The 22,556-nt window shown below is 42.3% G+C and overlaps 1 protein-coding gene across 2 annotated transcripts in view; it reads left to right on the top strand.

Moving 5' to 3' along the window:
- RAD51B (RAD51 paralog B) overlaps nt 1-22,556 on the top strand; it is a 643,620-nt gene that overhangs the window by 442,939 nt on the left and 178,125 nt on the right. For both annotated transcript variants that reach the window (XM_055132312.1, XM_004612334.2), the window contains exon 8: nt 9,940-10,036. In XM_055132312.1, coding sequence (XP_054988287.1) covers nt 9,940-10,036 — 97 coding nt within the window. The remainder of the gene's footprint in view (nt 1-9,939; nt 10,037-22,556) is intronic.

Below are 22,556 nucleotides of genomic sequence, written 5' to 3'. Positions count from 1 at the left end.
TCATGGCCATGCCATTGCCTCTAGCCATGTGTGGTCCTGCACAGCCTCACTTTTCCTCTTGTGTAGGGTCCAGGGGTCATACCTAAGCCATCTGGCATTAGGCATTGTGCCACAGGTGAGCTTTGCTCTTGGCCAGGATCTCCCTTTCTGGGCAGGGAGCATGTGACTGGGAGTTGACTTGCTAATGATCGAGATGGAAGAGCTCTCCAATTGCACTGCCATGGAAGGGAGCCCACTGCTACATGTAAATATTTAGTCCCTTTAATGTATTTGTTCTAGGCCTATTCTTCTCGTGTCTCTCCCATGTTGACTCTGCTTATTTTAGGTTATCATTGTTTGTCTATATTGATGTCATTTATGTAAGTATGGATACAACATTACTTCATTTCCCCCTGCTCCCTACTTAAAAAAAACTGATACAATATGCCTCCTTAAGGACATTGAATCATTCATTTTTGTTTAAGAACATAGCTTATGAGGCTGATGTCTTGGAAATTTGTCCTCAGGAGTGTTTGGCTTTCTTTTAAAAAGACAGTGAGTAAGTGACCTCTGTTCCTAATTTATGCCACAGATCTTCTCTGGAAGTAGAATTGGTCCCACATAGCCAACGACTGGGTTGGAGGGCCCCTGATGGTGAGGATGCTGTTTGCCTGGCAGAGAGGTGGAAACTGTCAAGTCAGTGCCGTCTCACCTTCCTTTGGCCCCCCCAAGACCCTCAGAGCTTCAGCTCCTCCCCGTTGTGAGCCACCATGAGCGCGACTGGGGATGGAGAATGGTACAGTTGGTGATTGTCTGGCTAAACTCCCCTCAGATCTGTATTTTTCAGACCCCTGGGGAGCAAGTGACTCTACAGAACTGTTTTCTTGATCTCACATGAGGCTCTGAAGGGAAATCAGTTGATAGCAGCTGTCTGTGACGGCCCAATCACCAAGCTCTGTCTTTGTGATCGTCCCTGCAAATCAAAGAGAAGGGGGATCCCCAGGGCCCTAGAGTCCACGTGAATAGAAAGCACCCTCGAGTCGCAAAAAATACAGGAAGAGGTCAGCAGAAACTCAGGGTGGAGGCTGCTGGAAATTCACCTTCTCAGTTTCTCTGTGGGGCTCAGCGAGCATAAAGAGAGTGGGCACCGACCGTGACCCCGTTAAATCCACAGTGCCTTGGCCACAGGCAACACCTGGTGAAGTTCCTCTGCAGCCATGAAGCTCTGAGCCATCTGACGATGGCCTCCTCCTCCTCCTCCTCCTCCTCCTCCTCCTCCTTCTTTTCTGAACCCTGACTGACTTTTGACCTTTTCGGCCCCATGCTCACTGCAAAGTCGCCACCAGTGAAGGCGCTGTGACAGTTTACCAGGGCTGCGCATTATTTCTTGCCTTGGGCCCAAGATCACCGGATGCCGTAGGGGTTGGGCTGAAGGTGGAAGCCGCACCCCCAACCTGCTGTTTGTGGCCTCCTCACAACTGTTGGCCCAGGCCAGACCCAGATCTGACACATATTAACCTCAGCCCACCAGGTTCATGCAGACAGCGAAACCTGAGCTCTTCACGCCCACATCCAGGCCACAGCAGCTGCCAGGCCTGTCGCCCCCTCGCCTGGGTGCCCCTGGAGTAGCAGACGCTGGTGAGAGCCACCCTGTGTGCTGCAGTTTCCTTGGGTTAATTTTGGCCAAATGGCTGATGGTTTTCCCTTCAGCACCTTTCCTTTGAACCAGGGATGAAGATAATGGCTACAAATGGCGGAAGCGGAGTTATGCTCCAACCCCTTGTGCCCACGTGAGAGTGTGTCTGTACAAAGCACAGGGGGTTCTTCCCTGGTTTTCTCTGTTACTTCACTCAAGACCAGTATCCCCCTTAAAGACTCTTCCTACGAGGCGGTGTTTCTCTAGTTTTATCTGTGAATTTCCTAGTGAAATCTGTGCAAGAGTTTTCTCCTCCATCAGGGTCCTATGATAAGTGGTATGAATTTTGCTGCAATTCAAAGTATTCTCGCCACCAGCACAAAATTATGTAAGTTTGTCTCCCTCATCTCCTCTATTTTCTTCCTAGCTTTTATCAGCCATTGTCAGTTGGTTCCAGGTCAGGTAGATTTCTTCAGGTTGAAACTGATGAGAAGGGATGATCAGGATAGAATTCCACATATGACAATAACACTAATGTGTTAGTTATATAACACACACAAAAATTTTCATAGCAGCCTGCCCACTCCCATACTTTTAGGTACAGAGAAGTTAGGAGCATTTCCTGTAATTGCACAGCAGGTTAATGACTGAGCAGCCTGAAACCAAGGGCTGACTGGCTGCTTGATACCCACAACTGTGTTCTCTCCAAGCCAAACTGAAGGGTTTTTTTTTTTTTCTAACCACAAATATTTCTAAACAAAATCTCCTACAGCCTTTCAGATTTTCCCAGAAAACAATTATCCTGCAGAACTTCAAGATGGAAATAGCAGCCTGGAATACCAAAACCTTATCAGTTCTTTACTTAGAACTGACAGTTGATATTCTCTGTGCTGACACTAAATAATAATGGTGTCATGTCTTGTTTTTCCCCCTAATGGACTGACTTATAATTTTCCCCCGACCTTGACAAAACTAAGTCAGTGAATACAGAAACCACATTTGTGACACTTCAACACCCCAATATTTGGTCTGACATTTCCTCCCAACAAATATGGAGAGCTTTGCAAAGTGGAAGCAAGGGGAAGGGAGGTGAGTGGGGAATTATGAGCAGTCATGAGGCTGGAAGTAGAGCTTTCTAGATTAGAAGTAGAGATTTCTGGTTGTAATCTAGAACCTGGAAGTAGAGTTTTCTAGTTGTTTTGGAGAACTTACCCTGTTCTCACAGAACACCCGGAGTCATCACTCGTTCTTCTTGTCCTCTTTTCTCATCCCTATTTTTCAGCCCCCTCTTGCCTCTCCCAGCAACTGTACAGCAGCTGGGTCGGGGCGTACGTCGTCATGGCTGGGCAGCAAAAGGAGAGTAGGGTAAAGCCATTCCAAGGCCTTTCTCTCAGTCCTTGGTGATGAAAGGGCTCAGTGAACCTCAACGATTTCTCACAGGAAAATTCCGGCCTCTGCCTCCTTAAAAGCTGGGCACTCAGCAACCCTTAATATAGTGAGGAGGAAAATGCCAGGTTTTCTACTTCTCCAGATTCTCTGTATATAAATGATAGAAATTATATCAAAACAGTTGGAGGGCTAAGGCGCAGTCCTATGTGACCATTGGGATCATCCTTGAGACCAAGAGTAACATTTTTTTTAAAAGCATGATCCTATACAGACAGTCTATGTGTATTACAGATAGACTATTTGTAATACAAAAATGAACAACAAATGAGCTGTGCCTCCAGGGCTGACCATGAGCAGCACCCTGAGGTGGGGGGTAGGGGGGGTTGCTGCAGGCAGGCAGTTTATGAGCAGGTCCAGGCCCCATGGTGTCTGTCACTGATGTCCTGTCTCTAGCTGGCTAGGTGAATCCCATGACTGCCTGTTTATCGAGAAGCTCTGCATAGCGACAGTCCCAGCATCTAGCCCTGCAGGCCTAGCTCAAGCGATTTGGAAACTTCTCTAATTCTGTATTCAGTTCTGGCAAATATCTAGCAGGGAGTGGGCGGGAAGAGAAAGTGGGTATTTCTTTCTTTCGTCTTTTTTTTTTTTTTTTTTTGCTTTTTGGGTCACACCCGGCCATGCACAGTTGTTACTCCTGGCTCATGCACTAAGCAATTACTCCTAACGGTACTCGGGGGACCATATGGGATGCTGTGAATTGAACCCAGGTCTGCTGCGTGCAAGGCAAACACCCTGCCCACTGTGCTATAGCTCCAGCCCCAGAAAGCAGGTGTTTCTATGGGCGCATAAATGCCCCCAAGATGCCTGAGGTTGCCTTCTGATTCCTCTAGCCCAGCCCAGCCCTTACCTCTGTTGTAGAAACAGAAATTCCACGAGGAGTTTTTATTTCCAAGCTTGCTGGGGCCTCAAATGACAGGTCATATCTCAGACCACAGAAAACCACCCAGAAAGATGGACCAATTTCAGCCAAGTTTACCCCTAATGTTTGCCACTCTTGTAGAAGCTGAAACTCTCCATCTACTTAAGATTATTCATTACATCAGACTTTGAAGAACTTGTCACAAAATTGGGTACCATGTAGCCCTTCTTTAGTATTTAAGTATATTTATGGACATGAGAGCCCCTTTTTCTTCTCTCAGTTGATTGGGAAGTCAGAGTCGGGGGATGTCTGTGGGCCTGAGCTGGCGGTGTGATTCTCCTTGCCTTTCCTCGAGCTGCCTTAGAAAAGACAATATGGGAGCTTCTGGAGAGATAATACGAAGGTAAGGTGCTTTCTTTGCATCAAGCCTATCTGGGTTTTATCCCCAGCAGTGGGATATGGTCCCCTGAGTCTACCAGGACTCATCCCTGAGCATACTGGCTATGACCCCAAACAAAAAAAAGCAAAAAAAGAAAGGATGGTGTGTAGGAAGGTGTGCTCATTCCTCTTCTTACACACATTATTAAGCTCAGATGGGAAAGCGGTTTGTTTATTCTGTGGAAGGTGGCGAGTATAAAATTTGCCTCATACCAATCTCTGTAGAAAGCTGGATGAGGACATTGGCCATATTCTTAGGCTCTTAAAAAAAAAAGATGTGACACAATGATTTGGTTATTTGCTCAGCATGATTCTCTCTTTTGACCAAACATTGTCATTCTGACCTATTCCAACCCATCCGATGCCTAAAACCTCCTCTTCTCGATCATCTTCCAAGAGGCAAATTTAAATAAGTTTCTTCCATTCAAATCTTGGCCTTTAGGAAGTCCCCCACTCAGACTTCTTCAGAACTCTTCCCGTTTTCACTTTTGTATACCATTTTTTCCAGTACTCATAATACACATGAATATACTGACCACTTATGGAGGTCCCCCTGAAATGCTTTGAAAATATTTCAGTATAGGGTTGATCTGACTAGACACAATACAATGGGGCCTTAAGAAACATTATGTTCCCACCAAGAACAGGAGACAGAATCGAGTGCGGGCATAGCCTTAAAGTAGTCCAACCATGGCAGAGCTGAGGGAAGACAGGGCAGTAACTGCTATCAGATGGCCTGTTCTGGACACAGCCTAAGGGAGAGTTGGGCTCAGTTGGTAAGTAGACTCCACCTCACCAGCTTCCTGGTGATGGCAACTAAAGAGTCTTAGAGCTAGCTTCTTGTGCATTCCCTCTTGTCATCAGGCATTTATCCACGGAATCCACCTTTTTTGATACTTAATGGAAACATGTCCTATGTTTTTATTTGTGTGTGCCAGCGTTTTTATTTCCCCAAACAACAATTAATTCCCAGTCATCTGCCTTGCTAGTTCATCTGGTCTTTAACTGACTTTGTCTCCCAATCTCTTTTGTCTAGAAGCCCTACTGGATTGTTTAGGAGTCTATACCCCATAGTTTCTTCCTCCTTAAAGTACTTTCTTCTTCCCTTACGCTAAGCATAAGTGCTGAACCTTAGTACACAGAGGAATGAATAAGATCTATTTAGAGTAGCTGCATAAAACAAGGGGAAACTTAGAACCCAGAAGCATGATCTTTGAACAGAGAAAGCCTCTATCCGCACCCTTTTGCCTTGGAAAAGTAACCTCTAAAAATTAGGCTTGGGGGTGGGGGTTGTGCCACATCTGATGGTGTTCAGGGGTCACTCCTGATAGTCCTTGGGGGATCATATGCAGTGTCAGGCGTTAACCTGGGTCAGCCACGCTCAAGGCAAGGGCTTTCTCCCTGTCTCTCCAGCCTTTAAATGTGACACTTAAGGTATATGACATAATATTGGGACCACTTCCTTTCAAGTGTAGTGAATTATTCTCCAATCAAGAGAACAATGGGAATACACTTTTTGGATAAGTAAACTCTCCATGTATAAAGTGGAGTGAACCTTTGGATTTGTAATTAATGGTGGTGGGGGCATGTTCTTGATTTTAAAGAAACTCTACTGGAGAGAAATGGCAAAATAGATGCAGTTTCAATTACATTTTTGTTGATTTTAAAAACATTTCAACAGCAAATATTTGTTCTTTGTCAACAGTGGACTACATGCTGTCAAAACAGAATTAAACCTGTGTTTTCTATCTAAACAAGGAAGGTTCAGATCAACAAGGAACAAGTAAAGACAATGATGGGAACTAACATTCATTTATTAAGCATTTAATGCTAAAATAAGGACTGCATATGCTTTTTTCAGTTTGGTCCTCAAAACCTGTAAGTTAAATACTATCATCTCTAAAGATGTTCGGAAACTTACCAATATTACACAACTAGTAAATGGTGGCACCCCAATCTGTCTGTCTGTAAATTCCTCACCCTCGCCCTGGTATAAGCTCCCATCTTCCCAGGGGATCAAAGCCACAAAAGAACCCCCTATAGTGTCAGTCAGAATTCATTTTTTTGGAAACCAGAGACTGTTAAGATGCTGTTTCCAATGTGCAATAGTACATTTTCAGCAGTTATTTTAAGGGAATAGTTTTCAAGACTCCAGATTGTCTCAAAGGACAACACATTCACAGGCTTCTGCCCAAAACATGATTATTTGTGATCAATGCAATTTGTCAATGTTTCCATACTATCATTTTGCTGAACATGGATTTAGAAAACCACAACAATATAGTCCTATGGCATGATTAAGAAATCCCTGAGCTTGGTTGCTATGTGTCTTTTCAGTGATTTGGCTTTTGGACTCATAATAAAAAGGAGAGTATTATTAGCAAATTGCTTAAGAGCTTGTTCTCTTGTAATTGGAGGGGAGAAATATTTTCTCCATCTGCTCTTCTACTGGAAGTGGAAACAGTGGTGGGTACCTTTTGAGACACATCCAGATTATGATTTTAGCCTCTTCAGGTTATCATTTCATTAGATCTCTACAACGAAACTATCAGCTCAGTATCATTTCTGTTTTAGGACCAGTGAAGAATAAAAACATTGATAAAACATGATCTGAATAGTTTTTGACAAATGCTTTATCTTATAACTTACATGTTTCTAAGAAAGCATCTGCATCTTTACCTCTTATTTTTTATTGTGTATAGTGACATGCTTCTCTTGGTAAGTTGGGTTATTTTTTTTTCTTATTACTGTTAACAAATCAGTAGTACTGTAGCACTGTCATCCTGTTGTTCATCGATTTGCTCAAGCGGGCACCAGTAATGTCTCCATTGTGAGACTTGTTGTTACTGTTTTTGGCATATTGAATACACCACAGGTAGCTTGCCAGGCTCTGCCGTGTGGGCGGGATACTCTTGGTAGCTTGCTGGGTTCTCCAAGAGGGGCAGAAGAATCGAACCCAGGTCAGCCGCATACAAGGCAAACACCCTACCCGCTGTGCTCTCACTCCAGTCCAATAAATAAATAGAGTTCTGTTTATTTTCACCAAGTTAGTTCTTTTAAATTAAAAAATTGTTGATATTCTGTAGCTTACAATACTGTTAGTAATGGTTTTTTGTGCACATAATTATAAAATCACACCCATTTCCAATGTATCTACCTCTGTCCCTAGGACTTCAACGCCCCTCCCTTTCAACTTCAAGTGATCTTTTAGAAGAATTTCTTAAAAATATGGAGTTTACATATTTCGAGCTCTCAGGAGCTTTATACTTTTTAAATTTTCTGGCAAGGAAAGATGCATACATTATTTTGCCATTAGTAGATAAAGCATTAATATTTCAGAGCAAGGACAGTATCTTATTGACTTTTCTTTAACTAATTGATTCCTCTTTAGGGACCAAGAAAGTACAGGGAGGGGTCAAGACACTTATGTTGCTTGGGGTGGACTGAGGTTTAATCACTCAGACTGCATGGTTTCCTGAGCAACCCCAGCACCCCGCATGGAGCCACAGGAGTCATCCTTGAGCACTCCCTTCCCCCCCCGCCCCCACAAATAAATACATTTTGAAAGTACACTTAAAAACAAATAAATCTACTTTTGTCTTAATGAGATATTTAAACAAATTCTATGCAACTGAAAGGAAAAACTAAGGTTGGTAGAAATGACTAGATATTATCTCAACAGAAAATTGTAACTTATTGTTAATGACTCAGTTATCTGGAATAGTGAGCACTTTGCTGTGTTCACCATTCTGTTGCCAATGTCTGGTGATAGACAGTAGATCCCATTGTCTGGTGCCAATGGCCTATACTAACTTACATATCATCATTCTGAAGGAAATAATAACAATGATGACTTCCACTTACTGAAACTTTACTGCGTGCTAGATATGTAAAGTGTCTCGCATTGATTATCTCATTCGAGTGTCAGGAGTTCTGCAAGATAAATGTGACTTTACCTATAAGTAAACAAAGCTCACAGGTTTAGTCAATTTTACAGGGGTCTCAGTATCAGAGTCAGAGTTTGAACTCATTTTGATTGAACTTCAAATCCTATATTAGAAAGAGCAGTGGACATACTCCTTATTCATATTCCTAAATGTTAATGTTTTTGTTTCTTTTTGTTGGGAAAGGGAGGTTTGGGCCACACCCAGGGGTGCCCAGGTGCTCTTCCATGCGTATCTGTTTGGTTGTTTTTTATTTAAAGAACAGGCTATTATTTGATATCCAGCCATTTTTAATTGGAGACATATCCTATCATCTTACCAGTGCAGATGAAAAGTAGCAATACAAAAGAATATGAGATATGAGATTAGCAAATACTCTGTGGAATGCTGCAGTATCACATTATCGCTGCTGAGGTATCTCTAGGGACTCACACACGAGTAGATACTCAAAGCCCTGGAAATGTTGTCTTTGCTAGGAGAGCCCTTCAGGGCTTTACCCGACTATGCCATCATGCTCCGCTCAGCCTTTAATGAAGCAGCTGTTGGTACAGGATTTATAATGTGCCACTGCTATATTCAGGAGGCTATGACAGAGGTGTGATGGAATACTGGACAGTGAAGAATGCAAATGATTTCCATTTCTGTTGAAGCCAGGCCAGCACGGAAACTCTCACTGACTCAGGATAGACCAAAACAGTCCCCCTGGAGGTGTGTCCCCACGAGTGGCTGCCTTGGCCACTTTACACAATGGGTATCTCTTCTGAGTACCCAAATGCTCACATTTTTTTTACCCATGCCAGGAACACTAAAGCCTTCAGAAATGATTGGCATCAGCCCCGTTGTTATTTTCCAGTATATTGTTCTTTTTTTTTTTAATTTTAAGCAACAAAGTAGTTTTTAAAATGAGGATTTTTTTAAGGAAAAGAATGATTTCCCAATGGAACTAAATGTGAAAATAGTGTGTGACAGCGGGCCCCATGATTTTTGTCACTTAGAGTCCTCTAGAAACTTTCAGTCTTACAAATTTCAGTTATTTAGGAAGAACTATATTAATTTGTGTTTTATATTAATTTGTGATATATATCTAAATTTATATATTAACTTGTGAAACCCTGGATGTTTTTGTTAGAATTCAACTAATTGAAGAGTGTTAAGATTAATGTGATTCTCATTTCACAAATTTGGAGGCTAAACTAAGTTAACATTCACACTTTAAATCATAACTTTCATTCACCACTGGCAAAATTTAGGCTGCCCAGATAATTTTAAATGTCTAAGTGAGGAAATGTATAGGTATGTAATCATCTTCATTCTCTGCTGAGACTTCTATCATGTAGTTAATATAACAAAATCTCTTGGTCCCAATTTACTGAGCATTTAGAAAGAATTCATTCATGGTTTCAGTTCTGAAAAGAGACTTCCTATCTCCTATTTTTCTGTGTTTTGAATGACCTATAGACTTTGCCAGATCTTAGAGTCGAAAGATAAAATTGATGAAAGTCAGAGCTGGGTTTTCCTACCTGTGTACTTATCAGTCTTGCCCTAAACCACAGTCTGCCTTTTGAGAGCCATAATAATTAATTTGGTCTTTTCTCTTCTCCCTCCCACCCCACCTTCTCCTTGTCTGTTCACAGGTTATCTTGACGAATCAAATTACAACCCATCTGAGCGGAGCCCTAGCTTCTCAGGCAGACCTGGTGTCTCCAGCTGATGATTTGTCCCTGTGTGAAGGTAAGGGATCTGTCCTAGAGGGGCTGAAACTCGAAGCTGACAGACAGCCCCACCATCTCTCTGCCTCCTGTTGAGAGCTGGGAGACAAGGCTAACAGGCCCCAGCCACTGAACCTACTCAGATCCTGAAGACATGCAGGTTCGGCCACTGTTCCAGGCATCTGATCCCTTCTATTTGGAATCCCTTGCCCTGTTTCTATGTGGCTATTCCAGACCTCTGTCACCGCATCTCGAGGCTTGTTGCATTTTTGTGGGGTTGTTGCTTTCAGGTGGGCAAACTGCTAAGTGACTTTGTTGTGGATGATGCAAGTTTGGCTTTCCCATAGTGAGGCAGCCGTCTGTTTTTGCTTGGGTACATTTGGACGTGCTAAAACTGTGTAACTCACATCATGTGCCAGAGACATGGTACCCCTGATCGGCTTTACGAAAAGATTAAGAAAAGCTCTTCACGCTGGTAAATCTGTGAAGTTTTCTCCACCCTCCCCTGCTACGCAAAGGTCAGGGTGGCTCAGATTTACACAGCTTGGGGAATTACACTGCTGAACCAGTGGGTGGTTTCTAGGTTTATTGAAAGTTCTTACTTGACATTTCTGAGTTCGACTAGCTGTAGCTGAATTCCTTTGGGGGCAGAAAGCTGTGGGTCTGGGAGGAAGTGCCTGGCTGTTCCAGGATGCTTTGCCTTTTCCATTTTCTGAGAATTATTCATGATGGAGTACATGGAGCCTCTAGGCCTAGCACATTCCCTAAATAGCCAGCTTGTTTGTCATCTTCCAAGAATTGGCCTCAGTGTTTGGTCTCAAAAGTTGCAAGAAGGGGCCAGGGATATAGTATGGTGGGGAAGGCACTTGCCATGTATATAGTCGACCTGGATTTGATTCTCAGCTCCTCGGTGGGTTTTTGGAGTGAAAACAAATTAATTACTCATTAACAAACATGTCAAAAGGTCTATGTGCTTGTCTACATTCAGTGATGCATTATTACTCCCTCATCACTGAAAACTGAAAATCATCTGTTGTTCTTCTCTCCTTACGTTCATTTCATCAAATCTGCTTGATTTTTTAAAAAATGTGTCTTTAGTCAATCTCCTTTTAAAATTCTGGGTGATTCTTTTGCAGTCAGCTTCCTTCTTAAGTTCACAATTCGATCGTTTTAATAAATTCAAAACTAGTCTTCTGAACTTCGGGCTCCATATGTCCATTCTGCTTCCCCCAAGTGAAACTCTTGTCTGATTTCCTTTGACTGTGTCACTGTTTTGCTCAGAAATATGGGAGCTTTTGTAGTCCCTTTTCTGAGAATGGGCTACAATCAATAAGCTGTTTTTAAAATATTCAGGAATGTGTGGTTTGTTCTCTTAAAATCAGTCAGCATGGAAGTATTTACACCATGGAAATCTGTTCAATGTTAAAAATTAGGCTTTTCTCCTTTCTTTTCTTTTGCATGAGTCAGATTCCAAAATGCCTCTAGAGAAAGTGAATGCATCTTAACTCTTCTTACTCTGTCCTTTTCTTTTACTCAGCCTCAGTGTCCACTGTTCCCTTAGGTAAAAACAAAAAGACCTACTTTCTGCTTGTCTCTGCTCACTCCTACCTCCATGTCCCTGCAGAGACAGCTCATCTGGAGTCAACAGTATGTCCTCTTTTCACTTATACCATATTATTTCCTGTACCCTCCTGACACCCTTGAGGTTTGTTTCAAGACCATCACTTTTTCCACTGAACCTCCTTGCCTATTCCAGTCTGCCTTGGTCTCACTGTCTTCCTCCTCTATGGCCTACTTACCTGCTTAGAAATATAAAGAAAAGGTATAGAAAATTAAATTAAACCTATCTTGCAGACTGTGTGATATTCTTATATCCATGTTGTACTTGTCTCACTAGCAAAATTCTAAGCACACAGTAGTCAGTAAATAAATGCCCAACCAATATCACAGTAAATTCTTTTTTGGGTCACATCCAGCGATGCTCAAGGGTTACTCCTGGCTCTGCACTCAGGAATTACCCCTGGCGGTGCTCAGGGGACCATATGAGATATTGGGAATTGAATCCTGGTTGGCCGTGTACAAGGCAAATGCCCTACCTGCTGTGCTATTGCTCCAGCCCCTATCACAGTAAATTTTTTATAAGAACATTACTCAGAAAACTCACACAAAGCACCAAGGAATTTGATTAGAAATTGTTATAATCATTATTTAGATATATTTTTATTCATTTCTGAAAAAGAGACTGGAAGAAAATATCTTGTCTTATTGGAGGAGTAATAAAATTTTTTTTAATAAACCATTTTCCTGGTTTATCTTAAACAAAACAGAGACAAAGGAAATTGCATTGGGTTCCAATATGACTGTTTCTAGAAAAAAATGTTCTCTGCATGGAAAAATAAGTAAGTAGTTTATACTTGGACTATTTTTTCTTTCTATGAAATCCAAGGGTGAATGGAAATGTTATCTTTAGATCTTTGCCTTGCTTAAATAGGCCAGTAAAGAGGCTTAGAGTGATTTTTTTTTGTCTCCCTGTAGCCTCTAATGAAATTACTTACCAATGAACTCAAATAGGCAGATTTCTTAGAACATTTATACCCATTCAAATATATTACAACGGGGTTGATATTACGATGAGTTGTACGTATAAATATGGAAAGCATTGAGTTCTCCCAGTTTTGCCAGTGAGTTCTTAGCTCCGCGATCTTGGGCAGGTCTTTAAATCACTTTGTGCTCTGGTTTTTCTTCTGTGAAATGTCACGTTGGTTGAACATAAGAGAGCTCAAGTCTTTTCTCACTCTAAAACTCTTAAGATCACAAATGTGCATCTGGAGATCAGGAGCATTCACTCACTGGTGGGTTTTTGAAATTCTGATTTACAGCGTGGGAAAAATGGCCCCGCTCCCCTAGACGAAGCCTATTAGGCTCTTGTGGAATCTCGGCACCGTTGCTCCATACACACACCCTTGTTTCACTCTGCAGACACTCTGGTCATCTCTGCCTGTGTCTTGCTCACTCTGCCTCTCTCCCACACTAGCATGCACACAAGATATGTGTACCAACCAGAGAGAGTGAGAAACACACCAGGCAGCGGGAAAGCTCTCAAGGACCACCCTATCCTCTAATAGTTTTCAGCTGCAGAGCAGAGGCCACGGCTTTCAACAGGGCTCCCTTGAAAACAGTTGTGGGTGAGCACAAGCTGGTGATGAAATGATCTGAATTGACCTGAGAGAAGTCCCCAGCAGGGGCTAATTCAGGGAAATGAAGTCCCTTCTGCTCTGACGCAGAGCAGGGAACATAAGTGACCTGGCCCAACTGAGAGATCTCTTCCACCCCAGCAGATCCTGTACTATTAATATCTGCCAGCTGCAAGCCCAGAGCAACCCCCTTGCTGAGATCAAAAGAGCCCCTATCTTAGCTGGAACAAGGTCATCTACCCAGGGCCGTAAAAGCGAGCCCTGGCTGGCTTTGGGGACCGCTATGGGGGAGGAGAAGGCAGGAGATGGGGAGGTGCTCTCTCACGCTCCTTTAATCTCGGCTGACCAGCTGTTGGCCTCCCAGTGTTTGTGAAGTTGAGCATTCTTTGTTTTGGTGTTGCTGTTTTGTTTTTTCTTATTAAATGTGTGGCTGTGTTGTTGCTTAGATTATGCAGACTCATGGTCACAGCTTGGGTCCATGGAATGATTCCCTTCACTGGGGCTTCATTCCGCTGTGGAATTATCTAGTTCCAAGTAGAGAGGAAAGAAGGGAGAAATGGAACTCCAAAGGCCAAAGAGACTCCCACCCAACACTGCTTTTGCCCTAGAGCTTTGTGCTTTGAAAAGGAATCTGAGGACAAATTGAAGTTTCCCTATTAAAATAACTCCTGCGTGTGGAACGCTTGTCAGTTTTCAGCCTGCTTCCACCAACTGGATTCATTCACTTTGGATCAAGGAACATTTGGATTGATGCAAATTGACCAGGGTTACACTATGGGTCCAAGAGCAGAAGTCAGGATTTAGGATTTTATAATCCTACATGGTTCTAGACCAGGCACTGTGAATCAACATATTCTTTTCCAGTTTTTCATTTTGTTGACAGAAACACAATATCAGAGTTATTACAGAAATCAATGACTGGTTGTTGACAAGGTCATTGTAATTGTTCTGAGGCTCACAATGCATTTCTTACATGCCCTTTTGGATCCTCCTTTGCTCATGGCAGATACTCAGGATAATTGAGTCTCAGTCATAGGGAACATTCCTATTCTCCAAATAGATCATTAGAGAACAGACCTAATACTGCATCTGGCCTCCTATTCTGAAGTCACCTGGAATTTGAGCAGAAGTACTAGCTGAGTCCCATCCCCTGCGGGTACAGCTGTGAGTTAAAATTGAGGTATGGCCGGTCCTGTGCATGACTGAAGCTCTGCTCACCCTAGACCATTGGCTTTCTTTCTTTCTTCTCATGATTTAATGGGATCATACTGACTGCAGTGTAGTGACACCACGGAGCACTTCAGAGCCCCCACAGGGCTTCAGAGAAAGGATAATAGCTACTGGATTGCCATCGTAGCATTCCAGCTTGTGGCATGCGCATAAGCTTTCATATGCATTAATAGTCTTTGACAGATTATAACACTTAAAAACTAAAAATCAAAGGGGCATGAATGGGTCAAGAAAAGAACACAAGAGAAAAAGCAGGAGAAACAAAAGTGGTTTCTAGTTTTAGTGTTGGAAGCCTTTCTATTCCAGTTGAATTGATGGCTGATTTCATGTGCAGAGGAAAGTATTTTGGGATTCATATTCCCTAACAAACCATCCCTGCAAAAAGCTGGAGTCCATTTGAAAGATTATATGCAAGTGCGTGGCTTGTATCTCTTTTAAAATAAATTCAACAAGCAAGCACAGCTCAAAATAGTTGGGGCAAATCAGGGACTCATGGTTGTGAAAGAAGCAGACTTCAAAGCGTGGTATGAATTTTCAAGTTTTATTTCCACTCTTGCTTTCCAGCTGGATCTGCTCTGGATTTACTGCAGGATGTTTGAAAATGTGGCTCCCTGCTAATCTCAGACAGTTGCTATGATCAATGGTTTCTTTCATTTCCGATAAAAAACACTGGTGTTTCTCCTTAAATTGTGTGTACTTTCAGCTTTATTATTATAGTTGTAATTTATTGTCCACATTACCCAAATTTGTAATCCATTAACCACAGACTTTGGGTGGGTTGGTCAAGTTAGCAGAATTCTCTCCACACTTTAGTTCCAAGGTCCTCCACAGCCCAATACAAGACTAAATGTCCATTGGTTTGGGCAGGACCATGTGCAAATAAGTCTGGGTGGAGCGGCTACAGAAGGCCACCTCTCAGGAGTAGGGTGCGGGTTGGCTATAATTAGGACTTTGAAAACATAAAATGTCACCTTGTGACTACAAGGTTAATATTAACAACTGTGATCCACGTTGTGAACATTTGCATTTCCATAGTATTTTAATGTGCCTTAAAATGATGAATCACTTAATACACCTCAAGCAACTGAAGCATGAAGGAGAGAAGGGAATGGCTGAGAGGCCACACAGTGAGTGAAAAGCAGTAGTGCCGGGAACAGGAGTCGCAGCCCTCCCTGAAACCCTAGATTTGGACACTGCTGCCTCTTAGGAGTGAGTTTTGGATAAAAATATTTGTGTCCTGGTGACCTTTCCATTTTTGATTCCAAAGCCACAGACATTCATCATCACACACTTCACATGCTTCTATTCATAAGGGGACACGCTTCACTCTGCCTCGTACTCAAGAATCCGTGGCACTTAGCTGGCATCTGTTTCTTCCAGCAACCATCCAGATGCCCTTAAGGGTCCAGTTTATAGAAAAAGATTAAAAGTACCCAAAAACCACAACATTTAGCTGAACATGTAGCCTCAATATTAATTACGAGAGGCAGGGGCAGCTAGAGTTGAGAGGAGATGGGCTTGGCGTACAAATGTCTGAAAAGCTGTAAACTTCCGAAGGGAGGGGAATTGAGGAGGTTTTGCAGCAGGGAGGCCAGGGGGCAATAGAACCACGGCTGAGGGATCAAAAGGAGAAAGGGAACATTGAAGTCAACCACCAGGAAGTACCTCTTGGTCAGGAACTCTGTTTTGCTAGTGATGGTCTGCCAAAGGAGAGACCCACTGGAAGCATAAGGTGCATTAAGATCCAATTAGATGAGAGCCAGAAGAGTTTTTTGGGGGGAAGAAGTCTTTGAGGTGGTTCGTGGGAGGGCTGAGCTGTATGTTTGGAAGTATTTTCTCCTTACCCTCAGACTACTTTACTATTTGGGATTTACTGGCCAATTTCCCAGATGTGCACATGTTCCTGTTAACACGCCAATGTCATAAAGGCAGAAGGGACAGGAACACCAAGGCCAGCCTACTCCATTGCTACAACTATAGAGGTGATGGACCTACAGCTTGGAAAATAGAATGCTGCAAAGTTGGGCGTCCCAGTTTCCAGGCGACAGGATACTCAGAGAGGAAATTTTGTTGACCATCCTCAGTGAATTGTGTATCAAATACAAGAGGCCTCCAAGTCGGTGATCATAGGCAGGGAAGAATGGCAGGATTTTAGGAATGGTTTCCATACCTAAGCAGAGTTTGTTTTGTGTGTCTGGAAGACTTTCAGAGAGCATTTATAATGTTCAGTGGGATTTGGGGAAATCTTAACACAGTTGGCAAGGTGATCTGATCCAAGGGTAGCCCAACTGAGATATAGGTAGCTAGATCTCAGGAGGGTTTTGTTTTTCTTTATTTTTTACTGATAAACCACTCAATAAATACTGATTGGATTAAACTGCATTTCATTTCATCATGCTGACATTTCCTATACATTAGTTGCATTCCTGCATAATATTAGCATAGTTTTAGGGCTGTGGTCCCTCCAAAAATAACTTTGGTTAGATAAAGAGGCCTTCAAGTGCCTTCCATTTATTTGAGAATAATACAGAAGGAGAACAATTTTAGGTAGAATGTGTTCATTGCCTTTAGACAAGTACAGTGTGAACAAAAGGCATCAGGATTTAGGAAGAGGGGAACACCTTTCTAGCAGAGGTTCTAATGGTTTCAGGGAAGATGATGTTAAGAAACAGCCATTGGAAGTGGATTGGATCTCTCAGGCAGAGAAGAGTTAAAGATTAGGAAATGTTATGAATAAGTATCATAATCAAAGGATCTTTGTCTGCCATTATCTCTGATCATTCTTACCCTCTCAAAATTTGAGCTATCCATAGCTCACTCTCTTTTTCTTCTAACTCAAAATTTGAGCTATCCATAGCTCACTCTCTTTTTCTTCTAACTCACCAGTTTTTATGGGCTTTATTCTTGCTATTCAAGCTAACTGGGCTTTGTACTTGTTTTCTGGTGGTCCCTCCCCTTTTTGTTTTTACTTTGAACATGTTACTCCCATTAACAAGTGCTTGCTCGTATGGCCCTATCTTCATTAGATTCAGTCTTGCTCAAGTGTCTTCTCACATCAGGGTCTTCCTACATCTTTTGTCCTATGTCATCCTTCTGTATTCCCATGCCTGCCTATTTTTCTTAATAGCCCATGTGACTGCCTGATCTTCTGTTATTCATTTATTTGTTTAGGTTTTTTGTTTCCCTCTTCTATGCTTTCTTTCTCTTTTTTCCTCATGGATAAGGACTTTGTTGTGAACATTTCTGTTTCTTCTAGATCCTGGAGAATACTCAATAAATATGGAATCTGTGTTGTAGGGAAATGTAAGGTGTGTTGGGATGAAGAAGAGGGATTCCCTTACTGCCTGGGAATTGGAGTGAATATAGGGACATTGTGTGCAATTCATATAGAAGTATGAATTGGGGGCAGAATTTAAATGCCAGTCTGAATTTTATGCTGAAATGATCAGAACAATGCAGTCTCAAGACTATCTTAATGAGCTATGTAGGCTGGGTTAGGGATTGGGATGTTGGAGATGAGGAGACAACTAAACTCCTCAAATATTTAGGGTGAGGGGCACCAGGAACTACATTAAGTGCTGGTGAAACAGAGACAGAAAAACCTGTTGGTTTTTGTTACCGAAGATACAGTGGCAAGAGCACTGCCATTTGAAGAACTGCCCATCATTCCTTATGCCTGGAATACTGGGAGGATATAGGATAATGACAAGGGATGCGACTTGTGAAGGAGGTGGTAGGGGGACCACGGACATCTGGCAGGCCAGTTAGAGAGTTTATGATTTTCCCTGAAGGCCCTGTGAGGATAATCCATTGGCAACACGTCATTTCCTTGAACAGCTTGATTGATGAGGGTTATTTGACTGGCCAGGAATGTTTCTCCTTCCTCCCTCATAGTTCAGTGTGCATTCTTTCTAAAGTCACACGTTCAAGCAAAGAAGATGGATGATCTCCCCAGCTAGCGCAGTGCCATTCTTCAGTAATGGATATGGACGAATGGTGTTTCCCAACAGAACCTTCATTCCAGTATTTCTTGGACTTCAGCATGCATCAGAATCATTTGGAAAGTATTAATGTCCCCACTGCTGGGGTCCCACTCCAGAGTTCAGTCAGTTGGGAAGGGCAAGGAAATGTGTATTTTTAACCAATTCTCAAAAGTTGTTGGTGATGTGATCTAGGGCCCATATTTTGAGAACCATTTCCTTATTTGTTGTGTCTCATCTATTTTAGGCACCAGGTAAATGTGATCTTCCAAGGGAACAATATCCAGAGATGGGCATTAGGCATGGGGAGGAATGCGTTAAGGATTCATCATGGCTGTATTGCTCTAATAGTTACCAGTGGTGCCTCAGGCTTGGAGGGGAGAGGACAGGGAAGCACGAAGCAGGAAAGCAGAATCATTATTATTAGATGGTTTCAGGACTCCTTTGGCAATAAAAAACAGAAAGCCACTCAAGTTCATTTAAAAGGATCTACCCTATTCACAGCAGTGGCTAACATTTATGGACCATGTATTGAATGACAGGCATTGAATATCATTATTGCATTAAATTCTCACATCAGTTCTCTGTGGTAATTATTATGCTGTTTTATGGATAAAGGAATTTAGGCATAGAAAACAACACAAGGGCAGGAGTTATGGTACAGTGGGGATGGCTCTTGCCTTGCACATAGCCAGCCCGGTTTAAATCCCTGGCATCCTATATGGTCCCCTGAGCCTAACAGGAGTGATTCCTGAGCACAGAGCTAGGAGCTAGGAGTAATTTCTGTGCACTACTGGATGTAACAACCCTTCTCCCCACGCCTACCACTACCACCAGAAAAAAACAAAAGCAACACAATTACTGGATGTCAGTATTCTAGCTCAGGGAATTTAACTTCAGAAATCATATTTTTATATTTTAATTGACTATGTTCTTTAGTGAGGGTACTATTGGGATTCTCACTGTGTAAGCAGGTGAGAACTAAAATTCAGGCAGATCACATGGGGTCTGAAATGTTTGAAATTGAGGCCATTCTCTTCATTTTCTCATAACTTCCTTTTGATGTAGTATAATTGGCCCAATTAACTTTTTCATGCCTATAGGCTGCCTCTGTTCCAATCAGTCATTGCCAAGATAATATATGGTAAAGAATCTGGCTGCAATACCCAACTTTCCAAGAAAACTCCTTAAATAAGGTTATGTATAAAGAGCAAATTTATTTAGAAGGGAGTTGGTGTTAGCTTGTATTCAACATTATCCAATTGAAGCATTATTGTCCAACAGAGCAAATATCATTATAAACCTTCTGAATAGGTCTGTGGACCTCTGTTGATTCTTTCAGGCATGTCTAATCTTGGCATTCTCTCTTTTCAACATTTTGTTGTTTTTTTTCCTTTGGTTTGGGGGCCACATCCAGGTTAGGAGTACAACCATATGGGATATCAGGAATCAAACCCAGGTCAAACATGTGCAAGGCAAGTGCCCTACTCATTATACTATTGCTCCAGTCTCCACTACCAACATTTTGGCATTAGCTATCTATTATTATTCTAAGCTTTCAAGCCATTATGTTTGGTTTTATATATTTGAAAATATTTTTTTCTAGTTCCAAATTGCAATCTGACTTTCTCTTGATCAACCTTTTTTGTTTGTGTTGTTAGGGGGGTACACCCAGCAGTGCTCAGGGATCACTGAAGACTCTGCTCTCAGAGATCACTCCTAGAAAGGCTCTGGGGACCATATGGGGTACCAGGGGTCAAACCTGGGTCTGTTGTGTACAAGGCAAGTGCCCCACCTACTGTACTATCACTCCAGCTCCATGATAAGCTTCTCTTGATATCCACAATCAGTTCTAAAATATCTCTGGGGAGATATTCAGAGGAGGAAGGAGTTTCTTCTCTGTTTAGCAAGTATCTTCTATCTATTCTAAAAAATTATTATCTGATGAACTCTGAGGCGTAAACTTGCCTCTTATAAAGTCACCTCCTGCACAGGGGTAAGTGGCAGGCATATTAGCACTGGAATATATATATATACATATATATAATATATATATATTAGCAGAGAGGGTATACCAGGCATCACATGGTTGGTCATCTTGTCCTACGGCTCACGATGAGCCAGAGAAGCCAAGATGGCAGTGAGATAACTGAAATAGGAGCAGTGGAGAACTTGTGTCTGTAAATTCTTTTTTTATCTACTATATCTGGAGTAAAATGATTCCCTACCCTCAGGACAGGGTCTGGATTTCATGATACAAGGAAAGGTGTGTCTATGTGATGGGGGAAGACAAGATCTTTTTAGATTCTGATATTGATTTTCTTATGTCTAATAGACCCATAAAAGCTGAGAGAATCATCCATGTTCCCTGGGAATATCACTCTTAGTATCACTATCCATAGAAGCCAGATCATATCCCAGATGGGCAAGGTTTAGGAGATAAACTTAATTTCATTTTTAAGTCTGGGGAGAAAAGAGGCTATAAAATTGCCTAAATAAGTTGCTTCTGAGTTGAGTGACAAGGAGAATATACCACCAAGAAAGCTCTAGGCCATAGAGAGAATAAATATTCACTATTAAAAGGGAGAGTCCTGGAAACAAAAATAATGAATTAAATGACTACCAGGGCCCAAGGAATAATTTCAAGGTCCAGCCAGGAAGAAATCTCCTTGCTCCTGACCCCAGAGAAATAGCTTGTACTTTGATCCAGTGTACAAAGTTAATGTAAATCTGCAAGAAACTTTTCTTAGGATTATTGGTATGTAAACTCTTGAGGATAGGACTCTTTGTTAGCAGTAGGCTTTTAGAGTCTAAAATCATGCCTGAATGGGGGCCGGAGCGATAGCACAGCGGGTAGGGCGTTTGCCTTGCACGCGGCCGACCCGGGTTCGATCCCCGGCATCCCATATGGTCCCCCAAGAACCGCCAGGAGTAATTCCTGAGTGCAAAGCCAGGAGTAACCCCTGAGCATCGCTGGGTGTGACCCAAAAAGCAAAAAAAAAAAAAAAATCATGCCTGAAGACTTGTTACTTCATAAATATTTGATGAATGATTGAGGCACCTGCAACTACAAGGAAGTGGGGGGAGAGATAGAATTGTTAATATCATCATACTGTTATTGTTATTTTTCTATTACTTTTGGGCCACAACCAACAGTGCTTGGAGGCTACTCCAGCCTCTCTATACTCGGGGGTTACTCCAGACAGTGCTCGGGAACCCATGCAGTCCCAGAGATAGTGCTCGGGATTCCATGTGCACTGCATGTGCTCCAGCCCTTTGAGCCAGCTCTTCAGCTGTGGGACTTGTATTCACTTTAAAGAAAGGTGAGGTCACATCCAAAAGAACAAAAGCAACCGCTGTTGGAGAGGATGTGGGGAGAAAGGGACCCTTCTACACTGCTGGTGGGAATGCCGGCTAGTTCAGCCCTTTTGGAAAACAATATGGACGATTCTCAAAAAACTAGAGGTTGAGCTCCCATTTGACCCAGCAATACCACTGCTGGGAATATATCCCAGAGGAGCAAAACAGTATAGTCGAAATGACATCTGCACTTAATATGTTCATTGCAGCACTGTTTACAATAGCCAGAATCTGGAAAAAACCCGAGTGCCCTAGAACAGATGACTGGTTGAAGAAACTTTGGTACATCTATACAATGGAATACTATGCAGCTGTTAGAAAAAATGAGGTCATGAACTTTGCATATAAGTGGATCAGCATGGAAAGTATCATGCTAAGAGAAATGAGTCAGAAAGAGAGAGACAGACATAGAAAGATTGCACTTATCGTGGAATATAGAATAATAGACTAGGAGTCTAACACCCAAGAATAGTAGAAATAAGTACCAGGAGGTTGACTCCATGGCTTGGAGGCTGGTCTCTCATTCTGGGCAACTCAGAGAAGGGAACACCAAGTAAAATGTGGTCGGAAGGGTGATGCGTGCCAAATGTAGACTAGAGACTGAACGCAATGGCCACTCAACACCTTTATTGCAAACCACAACACCTAATCAGAGAGAGAGAACGAAAGGGAATACCCTGCCATAGTGGCAGTGTGGGGTGGGGGGAGACGGGACTGGGGAGGGTGGGAGGGATGCTGGGTTTACTGGTGGTAGAGAATGGGCACTGGTGAAGGGATG

This window comes from Sorex araneus, chromosome 3 (assembly GCF_027595985.1).
Source record: "Sorex araneus isolate mSorAra2 chromosome 3, mSorAra2.pri, whole genome shotgun sequence".
NCBI lineage: Eukaryota > Metazoa > Chordata > Mammalia > Eulipotyphla > Soricidae > Sorex > Sorex araneus.
This window is presented reverse-complemented; position numbering and strand designations above follow the sequence as displayed.